Source organism: Diadema setosum, chromosome 14 (genome assembly GCF_964275005.1).
Source record: "Diadema setosum chromosome 14, eeDiaSeto1, whole genome shotgun sequence".
Taxonomy (NCBI): domain Eukaryota; kingdom Metazoa; phylum Echinodermata; class Echinoidea; order Diadematoida; family Diadematidae; genus Diadema; species Diadema setosum.
This window is the reverse complement of record NC_092698.1, coordinates 28090452-28114888: the sequence shown is the minus strand read 5'-3', so window position 1 is coordinate 28114888 and position 24437 is coordinate 28090452. Positions and strand designations below refer to the sequence as shown.

Genomic DNA, 24437 nt, shown 5'->3' with positions numbered 1-24437 from the left:
CCTGGAGCTCCCGGTGAGCGATGTGCCCATTAGAATGCAACCACATTTCTCACACGTGAGCCACACGCCATATGGGACAGAAACAATCCCAACCGACAAACGTGCCAATGTTTTAAGACAAAAACAAAAACAAAAAAAGCAGGGGGCGTTCAATCGGTCCACTCGCCTGGGTTCATCCCGCACCTGTTCGCTAATCGTGTCCTCTTTTGTCTGGTGAGAAATTGAGTCAGGGAAGATCAACTACACCCATCTCTCACACACCTTCCACTGCGGTGTGGAACAATTAATTGTAATTATGTGTACCGGTGTTGCCCAGGAAAAAAAAAAAAAAAAGAAAGAAAGAAGAGAAGCATGCATGTTGAGACAAAGCATGTACCCTGCAGCTGCCTTCATCGCATGCATCGTTTGATATCTTCAAATCACTCACAGAGAAATTTACTTGGCTGCATTCAAGGCTTTAAGATATAATTTTTCCAGAAAATATGACTGGTGACTTTTGATTTTTTTTTTTTCCAAACCTGGATTCAGTGCTGGAAATGCTGGAAAACACCAATTTTGGCATCATAACATTGACTATAGTAATTTCATAGAGACAACTGGTGTACTCAGCTGAATATTTCACTACACTACATGTTTTATTAGAGCTAGCATCAACTCTCTAACAAATTGTACGCTACAAAAAAAAATACAAGTATTGTCATCATAAATGATTCATTAATATGTCTAATTTGATGACATCTTTGTTTTACACAGTATAGTGCACAATGTATAAGAAAGGCAAGTTTTTGGGAGAACCTTAGACGGATTGTGATATACACTGTAGATAGCCTGTTAGAGAAATTTATCATTTGTTGCTTGGTCAGACTGCACGCAAATGGAGTCCTCAGATGAAATATTGAAACCCTTATGGATTGTCAATGATTCATGATGAATAAGCTCCCTAGTATGGAACACCTGACTGTATCAAAAGCCACCAGCTATTCTATCCATCTTTCGTGAATGGACATCCCCGGCCTGGCTGGTTTGGGACTGAATCGCAGTCTATTTACTATTGCAGCATATTGGGTGTATCTAAAAAAAAAAAAAGAGCTCATGAAGTCTGTCATGGCAAACAAGATTTAAATCTTTGCTGAGCCCATGACGCAAATCTGCCCTAGAACTATTCTCAATTTTGGGGGAGGCATCTCGTTCAGATCCCTAAACTCTGACAACTGACATCAGCATTTTAACAAACCAGGAGAAACATACTGACATCAGTTTGCAATACGAAATACAATCACATAAAACTGTACATACACAGTAAATGGGTGTTTCAATACAACTTATGCTATGATGCATATTTATGACGAGATCTCTGTGCAGGAAAAATGGCAGAGCCTGCCTTCCTATTGCATGTATTGTTGGACAGATTCTCACTACAATCTCCCTGGATTATTGACTATCCTAGCTTCACCGAATGCAAAAAAGGATTCTCAACACTCTGTTAAGTGCTGACCTGTTTGCCGGAGCTTCTGCAAATGCCACAGATGATGCACTACCCCAAATGGGGGCCGGTTCCCAAATACTTGATCAAATCAACTGAAATGGTTGGCTATATGTAGGACATTATCTCCTACCGAGTGGTTTTGTTTCTGTGTGGGAGGAGGAAACGGGCTTGAGAGAGAGTAGAGAATAATCAAATGACACAAAAGTAATCCTAGCAAAGATACAGCTATGGCAGATTTGTTTATACTCTTACTTTATTTTAAGATGAAGAGAAAAAAACTTTAATGGTAGTATCCCTGCAAAAACCTAAGTAGAGATTTGCATTTCCACATTTTGTTTGAAAGAGGGAATTTTTTGTATCTTTCTTTCTTTATAGAAATTACTGACCAGCAGACATAATCCATCTGTGTGGGAGGTTGGTGCCTTGATTGAGTGTAAGTGTAAATGATTAGCACACCCATAGGCACTACAGGAAATCGTTTGGTGGTGTTGATAATCCTCAACAGGGATGTCTTAGGTACCTTAGTGCTCCACGGTATGCATTGACTTGATAGTCACTATCTTTCTCCCTTTATAAAACTCTTGGTCAAATTCAGAGTTATTGGACTGTCTTGCAACAAAGATGAGTAAGGAGGAGGGGAGAGCATTGCCATTTTACAACTTCTCATGCATTAGAACCTCTCATGGTATCAACCTTGTAAAATGAGCATCTTCTTCACTATATGAGAATATACCAAACACGGGTGAAACAGATTATAGAAAGAAAGAAATTACCCCACAACAGTCAGCAAATAGGAGATGCTAATATGCATGTAATACATAATGTATATGTCATCGACAATTACCATTCAGAATTATAAGTCCTTGATTGACTGGGATACATACAATGTACTATAACTATTACAGAAAAGGGAAATATTATCTGACCCTGTTCACACTTAAAATCATTACAAAGTCTGATTTGTGAAGCAGAATAGTCATCTGCCCAATTCAAGCAAGACTTTACACCTTCAAGGCTTTGCTGGAATTCTCACAGGAATGAAGCATTCTCACTACACATCTGCAGGAATACCTCTTTTTTCAGGTGAAATATTGATTCAGAAAAAGACAACTCCAGTGTTGACTCATCTTCTGTCACTTGAGCCAGACACAACCAGGGCCATATACATGTATATCACTTAAAGCATACTCTATCCATGGCAGAGTCAAGAGGGATAGCAGGATGTTGAGAACACACACACACATATCCATCCCATGAATCCAAGGCAGACAGTGGACTGTAGCCATGGAAAGCACCTCTTCACATAAAATACATCTCCAGCAAAGACCTCTTCAGCAAAGACCTCTATGGAACGCCATTAAGGAAACAATACAAAATTCATTTCACTCCAGCCAATATTCATTTCACTTTTAACAAATACATTTCACTCCCAAAATTGATTTCACTTTTTATAAAAATGCATTTCACTATTCACAAAAATTCATTTCACTTTTAAATCAAAATTCATTTCACTTTTTACAAAAATACATTTCACTTTTTACAAATATACATTTCACTTTTAAGTACAAATTCATTTCACTTTTCACAAGCCAAATTTCATTTCACTTTTAGATAAAAATTCATTTCACTTTCAACAAAAATACATTTCACTTTTAAATATAAAATTCATTTCACTTTTCACAAACATACATTTCACTTTTAGATACAAATTCATTTCACTTTTCACGAAAACACATTTCACTTTGGCGTACCATATCACTCTGACGAAACCATTTCACTGCACTAAAACCATTTCACTCTGATAAAACCATTTCACTCTGATAAAACCATTTCACTCTGAGCAAAAAAATACGTTCCTCTCTTTTCCCGGCCAAAAGGTGCGGAACGAAGACGTCCAGAAAAGACAACTTTTGTACAATTATGTTCACAAAAACACTCCTGAGGAAAATATCGAATTGGAGACCATTGGTGATGAAATCGGGCTAAATGGTAAGTTACTCGTTTGGTTTTCTCGAGGTTTTGCCATTTGTTTCGACCCTTGACAGCGGTCACTCTCTTGCACGTACGCAGACTCGCCAGCGAAAGAAAGCAGTCTATCAATATCACAGTCCCATATACGCCTATCTATGTCTGATATAGTATTCTGCCAACGTGGTGCTGAAGCCTTGAAGTCTACTAGAGTAGATCTAGAACTACTAGACCAGTAGGAGCACTCCTACTGTCCGACTAAAAATAGTCCCACACCTACTAATGACCAGTAATGACTAATGTATGGGTCCATAAATGGGGAGGACTTCTCATATGATAAATGGACCACAATATGGTCGATTGTATAGCGGTAGGCAGGCGGTAGGGCCTAACATCCTCATTAGAAAAAAAAAAAAAAAAAAAAAAAAAGGTTACGTAGACGTATACAACCTAATTTGAATATGCCTCTTAGTAGACTAAACACTCTACTGCTAGACGTTTAGCTACAACGTAGGTTGTCGGAGAGGTACCTCTAGCTCTCCGACTACCTATGTTGTATGTTGTAGTATACGAGAGTGAATGCCATTCAAATAACACGCAGATGAGGAGTGAAGCAATAAGGACGTTTACAGACCTGATTTCAGCCACAGATTTCGGTGAGTTTTTGACGTAATTAAACAAAAAATCGCATACCGATTATTGAATGATTATCATAGATTACGATAATTCCTTGTATTTTAGTTTTCCACGATTAATAAAGATATTCATGAAGGAGTCGCACAACCACACTGAAAAATGACAACGTCTGCGAAGGAATAGAGGTGCAGCCGCTGTCGCGAAGCGACAGCGGCTGCGTGTAGTTATCTAACATTAGATATATTTGATATCATAGAGTACTGCCTGGTATTTTTGAATTATTCCCAATAAAATTAAAATAATGCAGGCCCTGCCTAGGGAAAATTTTGGAATTAGAAGTTTCTAAAGTAATTCATAAGTAAAATTTTGGCGTAAATTAATACAGGGAAAAGATGATCAATGGTAAACGGCAAATAGATTCAAATAAAAACAACAACAGAAACACCTAGCCTCTAGGCCTGATACTCTGACTGTTAACGTTAGACATAGTTCTAGACTCTAGTCTCGAGTTTCTAGACCTAACGCGCGTTAGGCCCTAAAAGGTATGTTCTGGGTATTGACTCTGCCTCTATACAGGCCTAGATCTAGGTCACGTACTACGTAGTCTTTTTTTTTTTGTACTGCCATACTGTCACCGCACTGGTATAAATGCGTACACATAACCACAACTTTGTCCATTGACATTGGCATGACAAAGCCGATCTACTTGAATTTACTCGCGTTCAGTCTCGCATTATCAGACAGGCAGTGAAGTAGGACTGATTTGTCTTGTTAGAAAGTGAATCAAATCCTCTCAGGCTGAGTCTGACCAAGTTAAGGGTAATGTTTTAAAATCACTTTAACTGTAACTGTACTGTAGCTGGTAAGCATGTGCATTATCTTGTCTTGCCTTTCCAAAGATGCCCACATTTCCCACAATCAATAGACTTGGACAGTTTCTTCAATGTGTGGTAAGGGTACCAGCTATCGGCAGGGTACATCGACACCCTGCGTATCATGGCTGTTTGCGTATAGAACAAAAAGGTACGCGTGGGATTAAATGCCATTTTATAGCTATGAAAACAGTAGCAAAGAAACGAAAATCAAGCCAACAAAACAAACTAAACATGTTTCAATCACATATCCACTCAGTAGCAACGCAGACTATGAAATTCACAGGTATTACCTATGGAGGGAAGGGGTGCAGATCGTGAGGTACCCTTTTTCAGCCACGCGAAGAAAAATTGCTTAGTTTTACAACGGAGATTCAGAATCAACAGAACAGTCACAAGATTTGAAACTGCAGTATTTACAGCTTATTTGAGGAAAAACTTAGGCAAATTTGTTTTATACTTTTGGAATAAATGAGCTGCAAATTCATAGGGTGCCGATAGGTGGTACCCTCAATCACAAAAATGCCCAGTGATGCAGTGGTTGGTTAATTGCTGACCCTTGACATATTGTATCAAGGGTTGAAGCAGCCACTACTTCTTCTAGGAGGCTGTGCCAGTCCTTTGTGTTCCTCGGTAGGAAAGATGACCCTCTGTATTGTGTTCTGCAGGTAATTCAGTGCGTTAATTCATGTTGGTAGCAATACCAAATGTACATTTTCATGAATAGTTTCATTGATATAAGCACTTGGCATTTTAGTAGCACTTACACTGTACTGCAAAATGAGCAATTTAAGAGCAAAAATCAGATACCAAAAGTTCAGGCAATCAATTCCTGCATGTGGTGTTGGTTATTGGAGTGAAGGGCTAAGGTGCTTTTTAAAAGAGACCCATTTATATATTACATTTTCTTTGTGCTGAGTAAACAGTTCCCCCTATTCATATAAGGAAATAACGTAATAATGCATTGTATAACACATCATTTGTATAACACCTCACTTGTATGAATATTATTTACCTTCAGGTAAACAGTTATTGAATCTGCTTCCCTCCTATTCAGCGAATGCGGAAAGACCATGCAAAGGAGGCTGCATCTCTGACCAGGCTTTGATGCAAGCTCACTCATTGACTGGAAAGCTGTGAGTTTCAGCTTTCAGGATTTACTGAAAGTGCATTATTCAAAAGATTGACATTCTAGGTACATTTATACCATAACCATTGTTCAGAACTTGACCTTACTCCTGTGGGAGGAAAAAAAAACAATTTTTTTTTTTGGAAGTAATCAATCATTTCAATAGTGTATATTATAATGTACCATAGGTGCCTAGGTCTAGTAATTGGCCCGTACTGGTACCAATTTAATCAGTTTCGGAGGACATGAAATTGCAAGTCAAATGTAACTTTGAATGTAGAATTGTGCGTCACTTTTATTTATTTATTTTTTTTGGGGGGGGGGGTTGGTCAAAAAAATTGACTTTAGACAAAGTTACACTTCTTTGCAAAGATAGTTCTGGTTTGTGATTAAGCTAGACATGGGGAAAAAACAAACAAACAAACAGATAGCACCATGAAGGCCAGAATTGTGTGAATTGTTCTGTTGTGATCTGTAGCTTTCTTACAGGCCTGTACTACCTCCCCATTCCCTTCTGATACAATTTTGCCCCCTGTTTCCAGATATCATGTTTGACTCACTCCTGTATGTGCATAGTAGATCTTCAGCTTTGAAGAATGACCTTCCAGAAGCGGATCTAGAGGGGGGTTGGGGGGGTTGCAACCCCCCCCCCCCCAAAAAAAAAAAAAAAAAAAAAATCCGGGGACCATTTTTTTTTTTATCTTATCCTCTTTTTTGTTAAACTTGTAATTTTATTTTTTTTTTTCTATTTATGGCAATGACCTCTATACCAAAAATAGTGGTGTTTTAGATGCAAGAAAACACCATTTTCACACACAGATTTTCAAAAATTCTCCCTACTGTGGGAGGGGGGACACCCCCCTCCCACACCATCCCCCCTCGCTCGCTCCGCTCGCTCGGGCTCGGTCGCTACGCTCCCTCGCATACCGCCCCCAACCCCCTTCTTTATCAAAAGCTAGATCCGCCCCTGACCTTCTGATCTTGGTCACTCTTGCTTCTAGTTTGCTGGAGTTGCTAGTACATTATATGATACAAAATTACTGGAAATATCATGTGTATAAGGGCATAAGAAAATAGTGCACATCAATATGTCTTCAAAATGTTTACACGCTGTTTCCATATATGCTTGCCTTTTTCATTCTTCCAGGAAGGACTTTTTAACTGCTCATACGTGGTCGACACAGAACATCCGCAGTCACAGCCCTTCATCCTCCTTATTGGAGAAAGCAAATTATACCCTCTTCAGGTACATATATCTGCAGTTGTGGAGCACAGGGCACAGTCCTCAAGGCATTGTGGGTGCAGCTGATCTTGTCTTCAAGTTGATCTTCGTTCTAAATCGCAACTGCTGGCCACATTGCATGGCAGTGAGACCATTTTAAAAGGGACTCCTGTGCAAACAAGGAGGATTTGAAACTTTGGCATCCATCCCTTATTTTCTAAATTTGCTGAGTCAACCATAATGCAACCATTTATTTATCATCTCCACCCTTCCTGTATCAAGTCTGCATAATAAACATCATTCGTTTGAGAAGTACTTACAATGTTATAGGGAAATAGGCACTGACCTTTGATTGTGGTCTCCTCATAACAGTGGCCATGTTATTTTACAAGCCATTTGCCATATGATGGATATTGTTGTATTTTGACTATACACCTGTACCATGTATGAATGATAAGGTACATCTATATTGATACTATTAGTGGTCAATGCTTCTTTGAAACATGTATTCACTTTTCAAGGAGTTAGTTTTACTTATGATAATGTAGACAAGTATGGAATATGTGAAAAGCTGCTAATACCATTATTACACACCACGCCCACACATAGTGTGTACAAGTTGACAAGGGATGTATAGAGCACCAAACTGTGACATCGCCATGGAAACTAGTTCTAAATGACCTCACCTGGCCCAAATATCTGTCAACACTATTGTTGCTAACCATGCTTGCACCTGGTTCCAACCTAAGTTACAACAACTCTCTTGCTTTTTTAGGAGTTGACCTAGAACTTGGCATATGTGGCCACTATTACAGGTAATGTGGTATGTAATTTAAATGTGTTTCCATGGTAATGAAAAAAAAAATCTATAGAAAAATTTAACCAAAATATTGTGAATCAAACTACTTTCAATCTTTATAATGTGAATGGTAATTTGAAAACACAAGATATAATTGTCTTCAACTGGCATCCTTCATGTATCACTTGAGTAGTGAAGATGTATCGCAAGCAATTTCATCTATGCTCGTAAGAAGTGATCAAGTTCTTCATTGATTATCATACAAGGCAGGCTATTGTGTATCACTTCGCAGTTAGAACTCGACTCAGGAGAAATGTGATAGCATATACATGTACAGGCCCACAACACAAGAATTCTGTGCATTGCTCCCAGGTAGGCCAGTAGCCAACATACTACATATTCAAAAATGTGATGAAATTCTGCCTTTTCACTATGCACCTACATAGTACCTGTCACATGTGTGTATTTGATTTTGGAGTATGGATGCAATATTGTATTATGCTGCATTGCAATGAGTAAAATAATTGGCAGTAGAACAAGCACTTTATAGTGTACCTGAAGCATGTTACTACAGATTTTTGAAAGCTTCAAATTTATCTTGGAAACCCAAATCTATAAAGTTGACATGGCATCGAATATCATTTTCATTACATGTATAATTTTGAACACTCAGTTTGTACTTTCCTTGCATTAAATTAGTATTTGATGTCAGATAACTCATAACGGGCGTATCCGAGCAATTGCCCCAGAGGGCAATTACCCCCTGGTTAAATACTGGTTAGTGGTAAGGTAAGAGTAAAGATTAGGGTTAGGATTAGGTCTAGGGTTAGGAGTTTGGGTTAGGGTTAGGATTAGGATTAGGTTCAGGATTAGGATTAGAACCAGGGGAAGGGTCCGGGGTAATTGCCCAGGGGGTAATTGCCCTAGACACATGTACATGTAATACAAGTACTTTTTGTTTCTAATTACTTAGAGAGATTGGTCCTTATGAGGTTTGAAAGTGAAATGTAAACAACTGATTTGTTTCATGTTGTAAAGTATGCATTTCTGCTATGAATTTGCACTGAATTAATCCTTCTTTTTTTCAGATGTAGGAGATGAGAATAATATGCTTATAGAAAATTGGTCCAAGATACAAATTACATTGGTGTTAATTATCATACATGTACTTCAATCATTCATAAATCCAGTACCATACTACCATTACTGTATTGTTTTGACAACTCGTGTCTATCCATTCAGATTTACAAAGTTGCTCATACAGTGTCAGATCTTGTGAATTTTCATTTTACATGTGAATGTGCTATATTACTTCCTTCGCAAATGTTAACAGTATACCACTGTACTTTATTTGTGCAACAGACTGCCAAATTAGATCACATCAAATGAGATTGTATGTTGGAACAATTGTCCTGAATTAGTGTCTCAAGTGCTAAATTTGACATGTGTGGTTTGTATTAGTGTATGTACATTGTTTGATGTGTATTTCGAGTGATGTTTGTCATTTACCAACATAAGTTGATTAAAATTCCTGTTAACTAATGTTTTCATTCGGTGGTTAAATTTCGAAGAAAAGATTTAGTGCAATTCCACAAAACTTGCTTAAGATAAAACCGACCTCAGTTGGCTTTTGGTAATCACTTTACCCAACAGTTGTGTGGTTCACTTGGAAATCGACTGTCTATTAAAATGCTATCCAGATTTCTGAAAGCGTAGATTTGATGGTGTAATGCAGATGTATGAATTTGAAATCCAAACTGACATCGTGTGTGTGTGTGTGTGTGTGTGTGTGTGTCTGTGTGTGTGTGTGTAGTTTTTGTTTTTGTTTGTTTGTTTGTTTTTTTTTCTAAGAGGATGCAAAACTGCCATTAATTTCTTCCCCATGCATAATATAAAACACATGTTGTGGAGAGTGAAAATGCTACTCTTGTTTTTCCATAGCTGGGAGTACAGTATGTGGGTGAGTTTATTATGGGCCGTTTGTGGATTACATTATACTCTACATACGTAGATCTAGTAGGTTTGAGTAGGAGAGTGAATGGTAGGCATATTCCCTAAAACATCCCCTCACCTTTGTAACTACACTTCCAAAAAGAGCATGAACTGTGACAGAAATTAAATCAAACATTAACATTTCATCCATATAGAGTTCATCGGTAATAATGATAATAATAATACAGTATACATTTAATGTGCCAATTCCACATGACTAACGTGCTCAAGGCGCAGTAGGAAAAGTGAGTAATGAAGTACAAAAATCATTACACAAACATGCACGTGAAAATGAATGACACAATCATGATGATCTAAAAAAAAAATATCTATATCATAATACCGGTATACTATTCTATGGTAAAAGATTGGAATAACAAGTAAAGAAGTATGTTGCTGGTTTTTCTATTTTTTTAAGAGCTCATCTTTCATACAGTTGACTACTTTACCGACACCAGAAAAAAAAAATGCTAGTCATTTTCTCATTAACATGAAACAAGATAAGATATCATTACTTTGGATGCAGACTAATTTTGTAAAAAAAAAAAGAACCCAAAAAATAAAAATAAAACAAGAACAAGGATAATGTGACATTCGCAGATCATATTTGAGATATTGAGGTGTTGGATGTACACATTTTATGTACCGCCTTCTCAGTATATATGGCAGTGGTCCGATGCAATAATTTGTGCGTGCATACCAATATCAGTAACACAAGGAATATTTTGCAGTTTCATTGAACAGTCTGTGTTGAAAGTGTTCTTTTTTTTTTTAGCAAAAAGTTGAAAAGCTGAGATTCCAGTACTGATTGTCCAATAATCTTCTTGCATGTTACGCATCCTTGATTTCCTTTATTGTTTGTTTCGTTTTGGAAAAGTGATTTTGTAAATTCTCAGATCCATGGGGAATGTATTCACGGTATACATGTGCATGATAATTATGTAACTGATTACTAGTAAACTGCAGGTGCCCAAGGGCAACAATCTAATTTGCAGATTACGCACGGCAAACCACTCCAGTGTGCACAGCGTGCCGCGGCCGCTGCGGCAGAGTTTAGCGGCAAACCGCCGCCGCTACCGCCGCCGCTGCCGCTGCCGCAAAACCGCGTGAACGGCCCTTATTTAGGGGTTGTACGCTCTTTGGCGCTAACAAAGTGCCATAGCAGCGTCTCCTCTCAGACTGGCGCCACCTTTTGGCCGGGAAAAGAGAGGAACGTATTTTCTTGATCGGAGTGAAATGGTTTTATCAGAGTGAAATGGTTTTAGTGCAGTGAAATGGTTTCGTCAGAGTGATATGGTACGCCAAAGTGGAATGATTTTTTTTTTTTTTTTTTTTTTTTTTTACGGAAAGAAGAAATGATTTATTTTTTTTCTTGAAAAGTGAAATGAAATTTTGTGAAAAGTCAAATGAATTTGGTTAAAAAGTGAAATACATTTTGTGAAGAGTGAAATGAATTTTTATTTAAAAGTGAAATGTATTTTTGTAAAAAGTGAAATGTATTTTTATTTAAAAGTGAAATGCATTTTTGTGAAAAGTGAAATGAATTTTTATTCAAAAGTGAAATGTGTTATTGTTTAAAAGTGAAACGTATTTTTGTGAAAAGTGAAATGAATTTTTATCTAAAAGTGAAATGTATTTTTGTAAAAAGTGAAATAAATATTGGTGAGTGAAATGTATTTGTTAAAAGTGAAATGAATATTGGCTGGAGTGAAATGAATTTTGTATTGTTTCCTTAATGGCGTTCCATAGACCTCTTCGCATAAAAAACTTCATCTTGCAAATGCTGCATTTTAATGAGTATGAATCATGTCAACTGCACAGTGAGTGTTGCTGGAAACATGTCATAAGCATTATATGCCACAAGATCGCATCTCCTCCACATTGTAGCTCTGTCAGGACAGGCAATTTTTTCCAGCATTGCTGTGGGTCTGGTAAGCTCAGTCAAGCGTGTAAAGCAAGAAAGCATAGATAGTACACTTACAACAGATACAGTGGTGTTAAACTGTAATCCATATCTTATCATCTCTATAATATAAGCTACAAATAACAATAAAGTACAAAGAATACTTTGCAGATCTAATATTGCATCATTTACAACTTTGTATAATCTTAGAGAACTCCTACACAAGGATTTGCATGATTTGTACCACTCCCTTTGAAAAAGTCTACTACAAATCAACATTCTGGTTTCATTCTGCATATGTAACTGATTTTGGCTTCTCTCTGTACCACTTCCCACACTCAATAACATTCACACAATGCATGTGATTCATAACTGTACGGTATTTAAGCTCTTTCCACACCTTTACCCTTGAAGACTTTTCTTCGTTGTTTTGAATCGTCAAGGAGTAAAGTGCATCAAATAGCATAATCATGCGTTTTACAATGGATGTTCACTCTATGGTGACAAACACAAATAGCAGGTAAACATGTGATTTGCAATTCCATGCACAGTTACCTGAACACAACACAGGCCACACCGCTGCAAACACCAGACTGTAAGCACATAAAATGCACTAGGCCTACATTATTATGTCATATCCTATACGCACAGCACTGTTTATATGCACTGTTTCTTTGCAATGTTTCTTTTTTAACTGAGCTGACACACTTTCTTTGCATATGGCTACATTTTGTGCTTGACACAAGAACAATCACTCCTAATGTATTCTATACACTGTAATCCAAAAGTCAACATCCACTTGTAATAAATTATTAAGTGTAGATGATCCCTCACGTAGCCCCAAGTCCAGATACTACACAATGTAATACCATGAGGAAGTGAAACCAGAGTCGTACACAGTGAGCAGTGGATGAAACCAGGCCCAGAGTTCGTAATTAATCAGAAGTCAAATGGCACACCTGTTCATGCATACAATTCATGCACATTTTTTGTATGCATTTTTTGATCTCTTATCAATAGCACATCAAGATGAAAATAAACTTGACAGCAATTCTCTCTTGGTAAATAGCTGTGCATTTGCAATGCACAATTGACATAGATCATACAACCTGTGCACCTTTAATCTACTCTTCTAAGTGTTTCTTTCTTATATGCATACTTTCAAAGTAAGACAGAAAAAATGTAAGTATGGTTTTAGCCCACACTAAAGTACATGTAAGCTCGCTTCAGAAGCGAGCTCAAGTCCTGCGCAGTATAAAAGGGGTAAAATGAAATATCAATTTTCTCTCACAGGACTACTGTCATCGCAAACATAGAACAGATCAAAGTATCCAAAGGAGAGCACCTGAAATATAACCTCCAAGATATTGGACATTGGGTACACAAATGTATTTCTGTAGAAATTCAGCAAAGTTACCATATTTCTACCTTCTTGTGTCCAACAGAAAAGTTCTCACAATAGTGTAGTGTTTATAGAGTACTGTAAATAGATTAGATTACTCAAGGCAATATGTTATTTTCACATCAGTTATGCCATATTTCTTGCTTATATTGAACAGCATATAATATGTAACATTTCCATTTCAATTATTTCAATCAATACAAAGGTCATATACTTTCTCTTTTAAATCATAAAAGCAGTTTACAAGTATTTTGAAACACAAAGTTTCATCTCAATTTTGCCTGTAGCTAATACGTAGACAGTGTAAAGACAGAATCATCATTCTGTATATGTACCATAAATTATATTCACAACAGATTGAGGTCATAGAATAATTTACAAGTTATACATAAAATGTCTTGTGTCTCTCTAAGAAAGTACTGGTAACTGTAAGACCACCTTGGTCTATCCAAGTGCAACAGTTTTTGAGTAATTTACCTTTTTTAATGAATCTGGATACGTGAGAAAATAAACTTGTATATCAAATTATATACTTCTACAATATAGGGCTCAACACTGACAGGTGTTTTGGAGGATTTTATAAATCAATATTTCATCCACACACAATAAATGTCACTGGGTGTTTAGTTAATGGGTGTACTAATGGCAGGATATCTTTTCTAGTTATAGACCAAAGGTCATGCATGCAATTGGGAAATGTCTGCTTTTTCTTTTGTACAGAAGTGGTCAGAGGATTTATCCTCAATTACGCATTCTAGTTCAAAAGTTCTGTCAGTGGCTATTGAAAAAGAGATGCAACCACGCAGGCATGGCAATGTACTACCCAATTACCACATGCATTGATTCTTTTTTTTTTTATGAGGAAGGGAAACGTGTGTTAGTGTAGGTATTGACTCATATTCAGCCATGTAAAATACAATCACCCACAATGACAATAATTATGAAAAGGACTCCTTTCTGCTGATTTATAATAAATTATGAAAGTATGCATCAAAAGTAGCATTCTCTTTTCCACCTACTTTTGTATTGATTTTTCTTCTCTATGTTTTGACAATCAAGAAGGTATCAGCAACTGGGAAGTAATATTACACACTTGTAGGTCTACAATCATTACAGATAATGACATACTAATGTTTTTCACTACTGTACGAGCTGAAATTTTCGCGTACAGATATTTCCACGAATTGGTCCTTCGAGGACATTTTCGCGTTTTTAATTTCGCGGTTGCGAGGGTCTAACTGAACTTACTTATTTGCGCGTTGTTATTTTCGCGATTCAAAGGTGATTCGCAAAATTCGCGAAAATAAAACCACCGCGAAAATTTCAGCTTGTACAGTATTACCTGAAGCCACTACATTGTGTGTAATGGTTAATAAAATGTGGAAAATTTAGGTGAGGGCCAGTCTTGCAAAATTTCTGAAACAGTGAAACATTCACCAGGACACATGGCAGAATACTCCACAATTCACATGATCCACATATCTGCGATTTTTGGTAAATTACGCAAGCACAAATAATTGTGCACACATTTTATTTCTGCACCATATACTCTCCTTACCAATTTCATTTCATCATCTTTCCCACCCCCCCATCCCCCTGTCCTTAACTCCCAGACCAACCACATGCACGATTCGGAGGGGAAGCGTTACTTAATCAATAACGTCAACCTCATTCTGGGAGCTTCCTGACCGCATTACTGGAGAATCCCAATCTACATCTTAACCACTTGGAGGGAGGATAAGCAAAGTCCACTGATGAGTGAGAGTAATAAGTACCAGGGGGTAGGCTACATGTAGTTTCAACATATCGTTGAACTTTCAGCTTCGCAGGGACAGAGAGAGATGCTAAGTCTTTCCATTACCCTCAGCAGCTGTTCTGCATGTGATATCGATGGAATCTTTTGAGGGTGGTCCTACGAGACTCAATTTGGACTATTACATTTCCTTGCTCAATGCAGGAGGGGATTCCACTAACTCACTGTAACAGGCAGGTTAAGCTTGAAATTATCCACTGGAAATTCATACAGTGTACAGTGTAGGGGTATCCATTCTTGAGCTTTACCTTGATAGTAATGATACTGTATAATGCAATGTCCAACATGTTCATACTGGTATTCCATAGAATGTAGCATTGCACAAGTTTGAGGCATCTTACAATTCAGTCCTTTCTGGCATGAATCTATAGATCTGTTATTTATTGCAATCTTGATCAATAACGGTTATTAAGTCGTCATCTACAGTGTACACAAGGCCAAGTATAGCATCTCATGCCTACAATGTACAGCTGTAGGCAGGGCTACATGTTGTAATTCCTTGAGGTAGTACTAGCAAGGTTTACCTCCTTGGTACTAGTACCTTGGAGACAAAAATAAAATGGCTGGCAAACTAATAACTGGAAGGTGCAGGGTGCAACTTGGGGACATTGGCCAATCTGTCATCAGCTGAGAAGGATACTGGGCCAAATTGAAAACATCCCCCATATCATGGAAGGGGGGATTAGAATCTATACAGGAGCCCTGAGACATGCCATGCACACTACATTGTACTACATGAAGCCTCACCCGCTCAGGTGTAACATTCAATCACTTCCCTGAACTCAAGCGCACAGGTACATGTATGCTACGTATGGGTATTTTGTTGAATCTCTGAGCACAATGAGCTGAAGAACTCATACTTTAATGTTGTATGTACATGTAAGAGAAAACAATACAGTGAAACCCCGTTATAACGAGTTCGGTTATAACGAGGAACCGCTTATAACGAGGTAATCGCGTCGGTCCCGTTTTCCTTTGCGTGTAAACCTATGGCAGAACGAATCGGTTATAACGAGTTCGGTTATAACGAGATTCCGGTTATAACGAGGACAATTTCGATGCATCATGATAAAGAAAAACATAAGCAATTTGATCGGATATAACGAGGTTCCATTTCTTGACTAAATTGCCGCTTTCAAACACGCGACAAACGAAACCCTGAAAACCGAAATCACGCTATCCACGTCTTTTTCCGTTTTGCAGAGAACCGTTCCTTCCATGTTTTCTTCTAAATCACGCGATAATACACAGGAATGTCTTCCGATGTTCCTACTAAATCATTAAACATAATCATTCGATTTTCTTTTCCGCGAGACACGCGTGCGTGATATTAGGGCAGACCACACCGCAACGAGAAATAAAAAAGATAACGCATTCAAAAACTTTTCACGTAGCGACACTTGTGGCCAAAAATGGACAATTGGAATGCGTGTGCAACTCATTATTATATCCTTTCCATTTTTAGTTCCGACTTCCAGTTCTTTTGCTGCTTAGCAAATATGAGTGTGGATGATTAAAGCCGAAATAATTAATGAAATCATCGCGATCCCGTCGGGTGACAGTAGCGTAAAATAGTTGAATAGCGCATGTTAACCTCCTTAATCGGTGTTCAGAAAAAGAAACGAACGCATTTATTAATTTGAATAGATCTGGATTTGTTCATTATCATTAACAAATGATAATTTAAATATGAGTGTGTATGATTAAAGCCGAAATAATTAATGAAATCATCGCGATCTCGTCGGGTGACAGTAGCGTAAAAATAGTTGAATAACGCATGTTAACCTACTTAATCGGTGTTCAGAAAAAGAAACAAACGCATTTATTAATTTGAATAGATCTGGATTTGTTCATTATCATTAACAAATGATAATTTAAATATGAGTGTGTATGATTAAAGCCGAAATAATTAATGAAATCATCGCGATCTCGCCGGGTGACAGTAGCGTAAAAATAGTTGAATAACGCATATTAACCTACTTAATCGGTGTTCGGAAAAAGAAATAAACGCATTTAACAGTTCAAGGATGTACAAAACGCGAAGAGATTTTCGAAAGAAATAAAGAACGCATTTTTAATCCTGTCGGACGCAACGATCATACATTGTGTTTTACAGCCGAAATGATTCATGAAATTATCGAATTCCCGCTGGGCTCCAACAGCGTAAAATACCTCTCAAATTAACGGTAAATAACGCATGTATGTTACTCTGAAATTATCGCGATCTCGCCAGGTGACAGTAGCGTAAAAAATAGTTGAATAAGCATGTTAACCTAGAAACAAACGTATTTATTGGTTTGAATAGATCTGGGTTTGTTCATTATCACAATTTTAGCACTGCATTTCACAATGAAGATTTTTCTTTCTTTCAGAATGGTCTATGAGGTACAGATTTGCGTAAAAAGGATCACAACGTAACCTTCCACATTCAATCCTGTCGCATATTTTTCAAGAACGGATGTACAAAACGCGAAGAAATTTTCGGAAGAAAATAAAGAACGCATTTTTAATCCCTTCGAGCGCAACGATCATAAGATTATATTGTATAAGATTACAGCCGAAATGATTCATGAAATCATCACATTCCCGCTGGGCATCAACAGCGTTAAAATACCTCGCAAGTTATGGTAAACAACGCCTGTATTTTACTCTATTTGCGCTGGTGTTAGGAAAAATTAACAAACAAGAATTACAATAAAGAATTATCTCATTTCAACATCTACTTTTCCGTCTAATTCACAAATAATTTCCCTTTATTATCTCAATAATAATGATCCATAATTGTGTAATAACAACGCAAAGGGTGGGTATATTCCGATGTCGTGCTTATGTTTTTCTTTGTTTTTGATGCGTACGGTTATAACGAGGTACCGGTTATAACGAGGTAATATCGCCGGTCCCACGGACCTCGTTATAACGGGGTTTCACTGTATCATGAACTAACAGTTTGACTAAATTTCAATCATGGTCTTGTGTACAAATCATCTTTTATTTTTCTTGCGATTACGGTGTCCTTTGATAAAACAAAATAATAACTGGGCTCCTAAGACAAAAATTTATTGAACACTACTGTAAACATGATATATTTGCGGCACGAAATTTTCGGGAATTGGAGCCGACAGCCTTTTTCGTGGCATGAAATTTTCGCAAATTGCAACTGGCATTCAATGCATAGTGTAGACAAATAATTTCACGTGCATTTTGATTTCACGAATCTTGGCGCTCGCAAAATTCGCAAAATTTAAAATGCACGCGAACATTCCTCGTTTTACAGTCATTGTAAACACCATAATTGTATGGCGATATTTTCAAAGCCTCATGTTTACAAATTAATACTGCATAGTGCTTTTCATCATGACATTAAATTCATTTTATCACATATGTTGGCATGGCTTTTATGCCAATACTGACTAATGTAAAAGCTACAGGTACCCTAGAACAGCTGTCTCATTTAGTGTACCATGGGTTCAGAACTTTTTCAGATCTGCAAAATCTATCCAATCAAGAAATAAATTACAAAGGATGTGATCTATACAGCTATCTGGAAATCTGTGAACCAGATTCTGACCCTTTCATTCCCATTTATAACAGACTGATGGAGGCCACAAGGGTCTCCCTAAAACTTTTACCATGTAGCAGGTTTGCTGAGCCAACTGCAGATGTGAAATAGATTTTCCATAATAAGAGAATCATCATCCCTCCCCCTTCTCTATATCTACACACACTCTTCCTCTTCCAAAATTTGACCCCTCCCCCCCCCCCCAAAAAAAAGAGAGATCATCACTGTGTCTTTAAAGCATGCATACCTTGAGTGTGATGATTCGTATATCAGACCTTCAAACTGGGAATCAAGAATCCATGACAGTAATATGATCCATGCACAGTCAAATTGAGCCATGATGAGCTTGAATTAGCACATCCAATTGCTTATTTACAGAAGTAAACAAGATGGCTTTACACACCATTTGCAGTCACTGTAGCTCTAGTGGCATCTACTGTAGATAGACTCTACTGACTGGTATGCAACAAATATTTGAGGAGAAAATATGATGATATATATTCTATTTTAATGACAATGCTTGTGACTATCAACACATTAGCTGACTGTGTTACCAGTCACAAATGTGACTGCCCAGCTAAACCCACAAAACGTCAAAGAATAGGAGTAGGATTCTCTGTCGTAGACCAAAATGTGTCATTACGATTGTCTAGCTCAAATTTTCAAGTTTGTCTTACCCGGCATAGTAGTCTGTTCTCTACCTGCTGTAAAAATTTGATGGCTCAAAACAAAATTAATATCAAGATATTTAATAGCAGTTTTTCTGGACCATATCTTTATTTCAGACTGGTGCTTCTTTCACTGTGAAATATAAGTTTTTATTGATACTTCTGCACAGCATGTCTAAGTGACCCAAATTTTTTATTCGTATTTTCTCCTTTTTCTATGAAACTGCACCCCAAACTCTCTTGTATGTATTTCAATCACTTTTTTAATAAATGTAGGATGGTCCAATTTGAAAAAGGTTTGCTTCAACATTTAAATCTTCGAGCTTACTGTTTTCAAATGCTATAAAGAGAAAGTGGAATTCATTCCAGCCTACTCTTTGTCAGATTTGAGCCGGGAAGTCATACAACAATATGTGATGCAGTAGTCAGGTATACAGTGAATACCTAGTACTTGGTAGCCAAATTTGTGTTTCAATCCCAAGGACTGTGTTTATTTTTATTCATGGACTGTTCAAAAAATTCCATGAAATAATATGAAACATAGCCATACAATGTATGACATATATGAGAATCACATTGTCAACATTGACATGTTTCACAAATTACTTTGGCTATTCATCGATGCTCCGTATGCACCTCTGCAAGAAGTAAAAATAACAACAATAACCACTCTATCAGGATTGCCCCGTCCCAACAGCCCATTAACGCCCTACAACCCATAACAACCAACAACTTCCTCAATTTGACATCTACATTCTTAATGTTTTCATCAAGGCAAATAAGGAAGGAATGTCATAGAATACTCGCATGCCAAAGAATGCTTGCCTGCATAGCTTGGTATACATACCTGCTGGTACAGTATGACTCATGGTCAATCTTAGGGTCATGACCTTTGGCTTGAAAACATTCTCTCCCTGCTCCACCATACCCAGCTGACTAATTACTTCAAAACATAACAAAACATTTCAATTTTGTGAATCATCATAATAAGATTTAGGGTATCATGCTATTATTTGTTTCAGTAGTATGGTAACAACAATAAAAGTAATTAAAATCTGGGAAAACCTACAGGCATAGCACTCTACAGATCAAAGATCTTAACACCTCTCCTTATTTGTAACAGCTCATCAATTATGACTAATTTTACAGACAAACAATCATAGATTTTCATCAACCTATTGTCTAGGATACAACAAATTCAGTTGGAATGGCAAACTGAGTAATACTTTGGTATCCTAACCTAACCCTGTCAATACTGCTGGTAAACCTGTTGCACATTATATCAATGAAACTTTGAGATGCTGGTTCCATGAGAGTTAACCAGAACAAGTCACATGGTGCCAGTAGAGTCCCACGACAAGAAGTTCCCACTAGACACTTGACAGGCAATTGTTTCCGTCGTATTTACCCAAGTGGGACGAAAATAGCGCTGTAACCCCGGCTCAGGCCAAAACCGCCCTTGGAGTTACGTCAGTCCGCCCAAAAAATATTGTGACGGCACACTCTCACAGTTCCCATTCTCTCTATCATTCTCCCCCACCCCTCCCCCATATCTCTCTCTCTTTCCCTCTCTCGTGTCCTTAATTAAGAATGACAAGGAAGATGACAATCACTATCCCAGCTATTATTTACAGTCACTTCACACAACATCCTGCATTTGTAATTTGGAACAAATCAACAAAGGTCTATTAATATGTCACGCTGATTTGGATATTACTGCCAATAAGGCATCGATATTAAAGTAGACACACAGAAAGGATCATAAGGCGCTCAAAACAAAATTGAGCGTATAAAATCTCATTTGAGAAAGCTTTCTGATATTAAGTAAATACAAAATGAAATGATATATTTACTGTAATATCTGTATGGATATTGCATCAATATTTTCTAATCAGCATAACATTATATTTGTTTTAGATGTTGATGAAAAACACACGAACACACACACACACACAAAAGAGACAGCAGATCTGACCCAGAAGAAATAACAGTTTTCACCTGGTAGAGAAACAAGATCTACACTGTACACATACATTCGGTACCAGCACCAGTTTTCATAAATTCAATGTGATCACTATAAAATGTGCAACACTGGCATAATATAAATTTGTTAATTCTCAATTTTTCTCATGTGAAATCTACAGTGCAACAGTTGGCAATTTGTCAGATACCATTTTTTATAAACACACTATTGAGCTGGTTCATAATTAATACACATGTACATGTCCGTCTACATACTCCTTTATCCAACAACAAAGTAAAACAAAGAGATCCTAATAAAAGTTGTGGCCAGTCGCATTTTATTAGAATCGCTTCTTTGGATATCTCAGCCATTTCAAGACTAATTTTAATCAAATAAACTGTGAATTCCTCTAAGAATTGCATGTTCTTTCATATTTCACATGAGGTTTCTCATTATCTCACAAACACATGCGAAAGACAGTTGGAAACCTGCAGCCCCATCTAAACCCAAACTGTACCATCCCTCTAGAAATCTCATTACCTTAAATATTAATGCCTACCCTGTAAAACATTTGGTAAAAAACCTACACCTCATGTGCCAAAATTTGACATCTAAAGGCATATGACATAGAAATCTAGGTTTTACATGTACAATGTAGGAGGCGGTCAAATTTTGGACACTGTTATGGCTGAATCATGGCATGGGAGACTTGCTTTATGAACTTTTACTTGTTATTCACAACTTTAAACACCTGCGGTATAATAGTAAAATATGTAGTACCATAGGTTTGGTAAAATCACCCTAACAGAGGGGCCCAAGTTTACCCCCACTTACTTTATTCATTTATATCAATGCACCTGATATCGGGGCAAAATACAGTATGTTACAGAAATTTGGAAAGCTTTGAGCCATGCATAATATGATGAGTAAATTTGTCTCATTGGTTGGTCATGAAAGTAGGTCATGAGAAACATTGTTAATGCTATCTCCTTTGCATGCTAAATTATATCAAATCTCTACTGGATGTGAGACACACAGGGTTTTATTAATATTCATACATTAGTTTTCAGAAAGACCTTTCAGAAAATGCCTGCAGAAAATCTTTAGGAATTTTAGCTGCTAAAGCCAGGACCTATTTTTATCTGGGACTAGATGTCCTTTGTAATGTCCATGCAAATCATGAATCCAGCAATTATGACACACATTCACAACAATATTGCGGGCACAGCCAGAATCAACACATAACTCTATCACACAACAGTAGTGCAGATACCAATCAATGAATGACCAGTTCCCGGTGTGATATCGCAGCTCAGTCATCATTCTCACTGTCTTTTGCCAGCACTCCCCACAACTCACTCGACGATACTTCTAGAGACCCCACTAGCCGGGCCGTGTTGGCAGGGGGCGTACCTACCTTGCAGTACAGTTCCTTCGTAGTCATCCTCAGAACGTTTCGCAGTGAACTATTATCCAGTTAAAGATTACGATTCCATGATTGTCCCCAGTAACATCCAAGAGAATGTGTGGCCACTGTATATTCCTCGATGATTAAAGGTGTTGTCGAAGATGTGAAAGGGAAAGAAGCTAAGATTGACGGATGTACGACGCCACGTTCAGTGAGAGGAGTGATCATCAGTCGCCGCCATTCAATCCCATACCGATAAACTAGTCTTGATCGGAATCAGTTGTGTAAACTGGAGTTGGTATTCGTTGTTAATGCACCTCATATCTGATGTTACATTTGATCCAGTGTCATCATTTTTCAAACAAGTGATCATTTAAAACACTTTCATGAGTTATCTTGCTCAGATAATTTGCTAAAGTAATCTTATGCGAGATACCAGAGGTGGAACCCCATATAATTTGCCTTGAGAGAAGAATATGTGGTACACCTGTCATCTCATCTTCGGTGGGTCGAGCCGATTGGTAAACGTAGTAGCCCATTTCAAAGCACAGCGGCCGTACGGGCGGGTATGGCGATATCATCACGATTGGGTGGTGGCGTCATTCCTTTATTCACCACGATCGCTTATGTATCTAAACCTCTTGAGTGTTTTCCATGCAGCCTGTTGCGTATTTTCATATTATGGTGATGATATTACCCACGATCAAGAATGGCATTTTGATATAACCAACAATTTGATTTTTTCAAATAGTTGAGACATAAGTAAAAGAAAAAATAATCACACCCGTTCTTCAATATGCACAGGATTTTTTTTCCTTAAATTAAAATTGTAACCATGTTACAGTTTCATTTGCATAAATGCGGGTTATAGTGTTCTATGGAAAAAACAAAAACTGATATCATAGCTCTCAAACTGAACGAGCTTAATTTTTCTTCTTTTTATTTTCATCTTAGGTTACATAGATCGCATTTTTCGATTTACGGGCCATATTTAAATTGATTTTAAAATAAAATAGGTAAACAAGACATATTATATGGAACAGCAAAAGTTCAAGCAAGATCGCACAAAAATGGTAGGAGTTATGAAATATCAAAGTTCCACGAAATGATGCTTGCAGGAATTATGATACAAACTTCGTAGAGACACAACAATTACTGATTCATAGTCACGTCAATTCACCCAGACGATCGTTTTGTGTTTTCTTTGTGTGTGTGTGTATTTGTGTGTATGTGTGTCACTGTGTGTGTGTTTAAATTAACGATCAAAATAACATTAAAGTTTAGTAGGAAGAGAACTGTGAACACGACCTATTATGATAACGCTTTTTTCTTTTTTTTTTCTTTTTTTTTTTTGCTGTTCAACGCTGATATAATAGCCAAGCAATCATACACCGTGATTACTATAAAATTAGGCATATTAATAAAGAGTTATACGCGTTTTTCTTCGCAAAATGGAAAGACTGTGTCATCATTGGATCCTTACTGACAAGAAGTGAGTATTCAGATATCAGAAACTTTTATATCAACAACAAGAATGATAAGGAAAGATAGACTATATACAGACATGAAAGAGAGAGAGAGAGAGAGAGAGAGAGAGAGGGAGAGATGGGGGAGAGA

The 24437-nt window shown here is 37.3% G+C and overlaps 1 protein-coding gene across 1 annotated transcript in view; it reads right to left on the bottom strand.

Moving 5' to 3' along the window:
* LOC140238134 (unconventional myosin-Va-like) overlaps positions 1–23058 on the bottom strand; it is a 228407-nt gene extending 205349 nt beyond the window's left edge. Inside the window, exon 1 of the mRNA XM_072318070.1 lies at positions 22830–23058. Within this exon, the coding sequence (XP_072174171.1) occupies positions 22830–22856 (27 nt within the window). The 5' untranslated portion in view covers positions 22857–23058. The remainder of the gene's footprint in view (positions 1–22829) is intronic.
* Positions 23059–24437: the final 1379 nt, after the last annotated feature.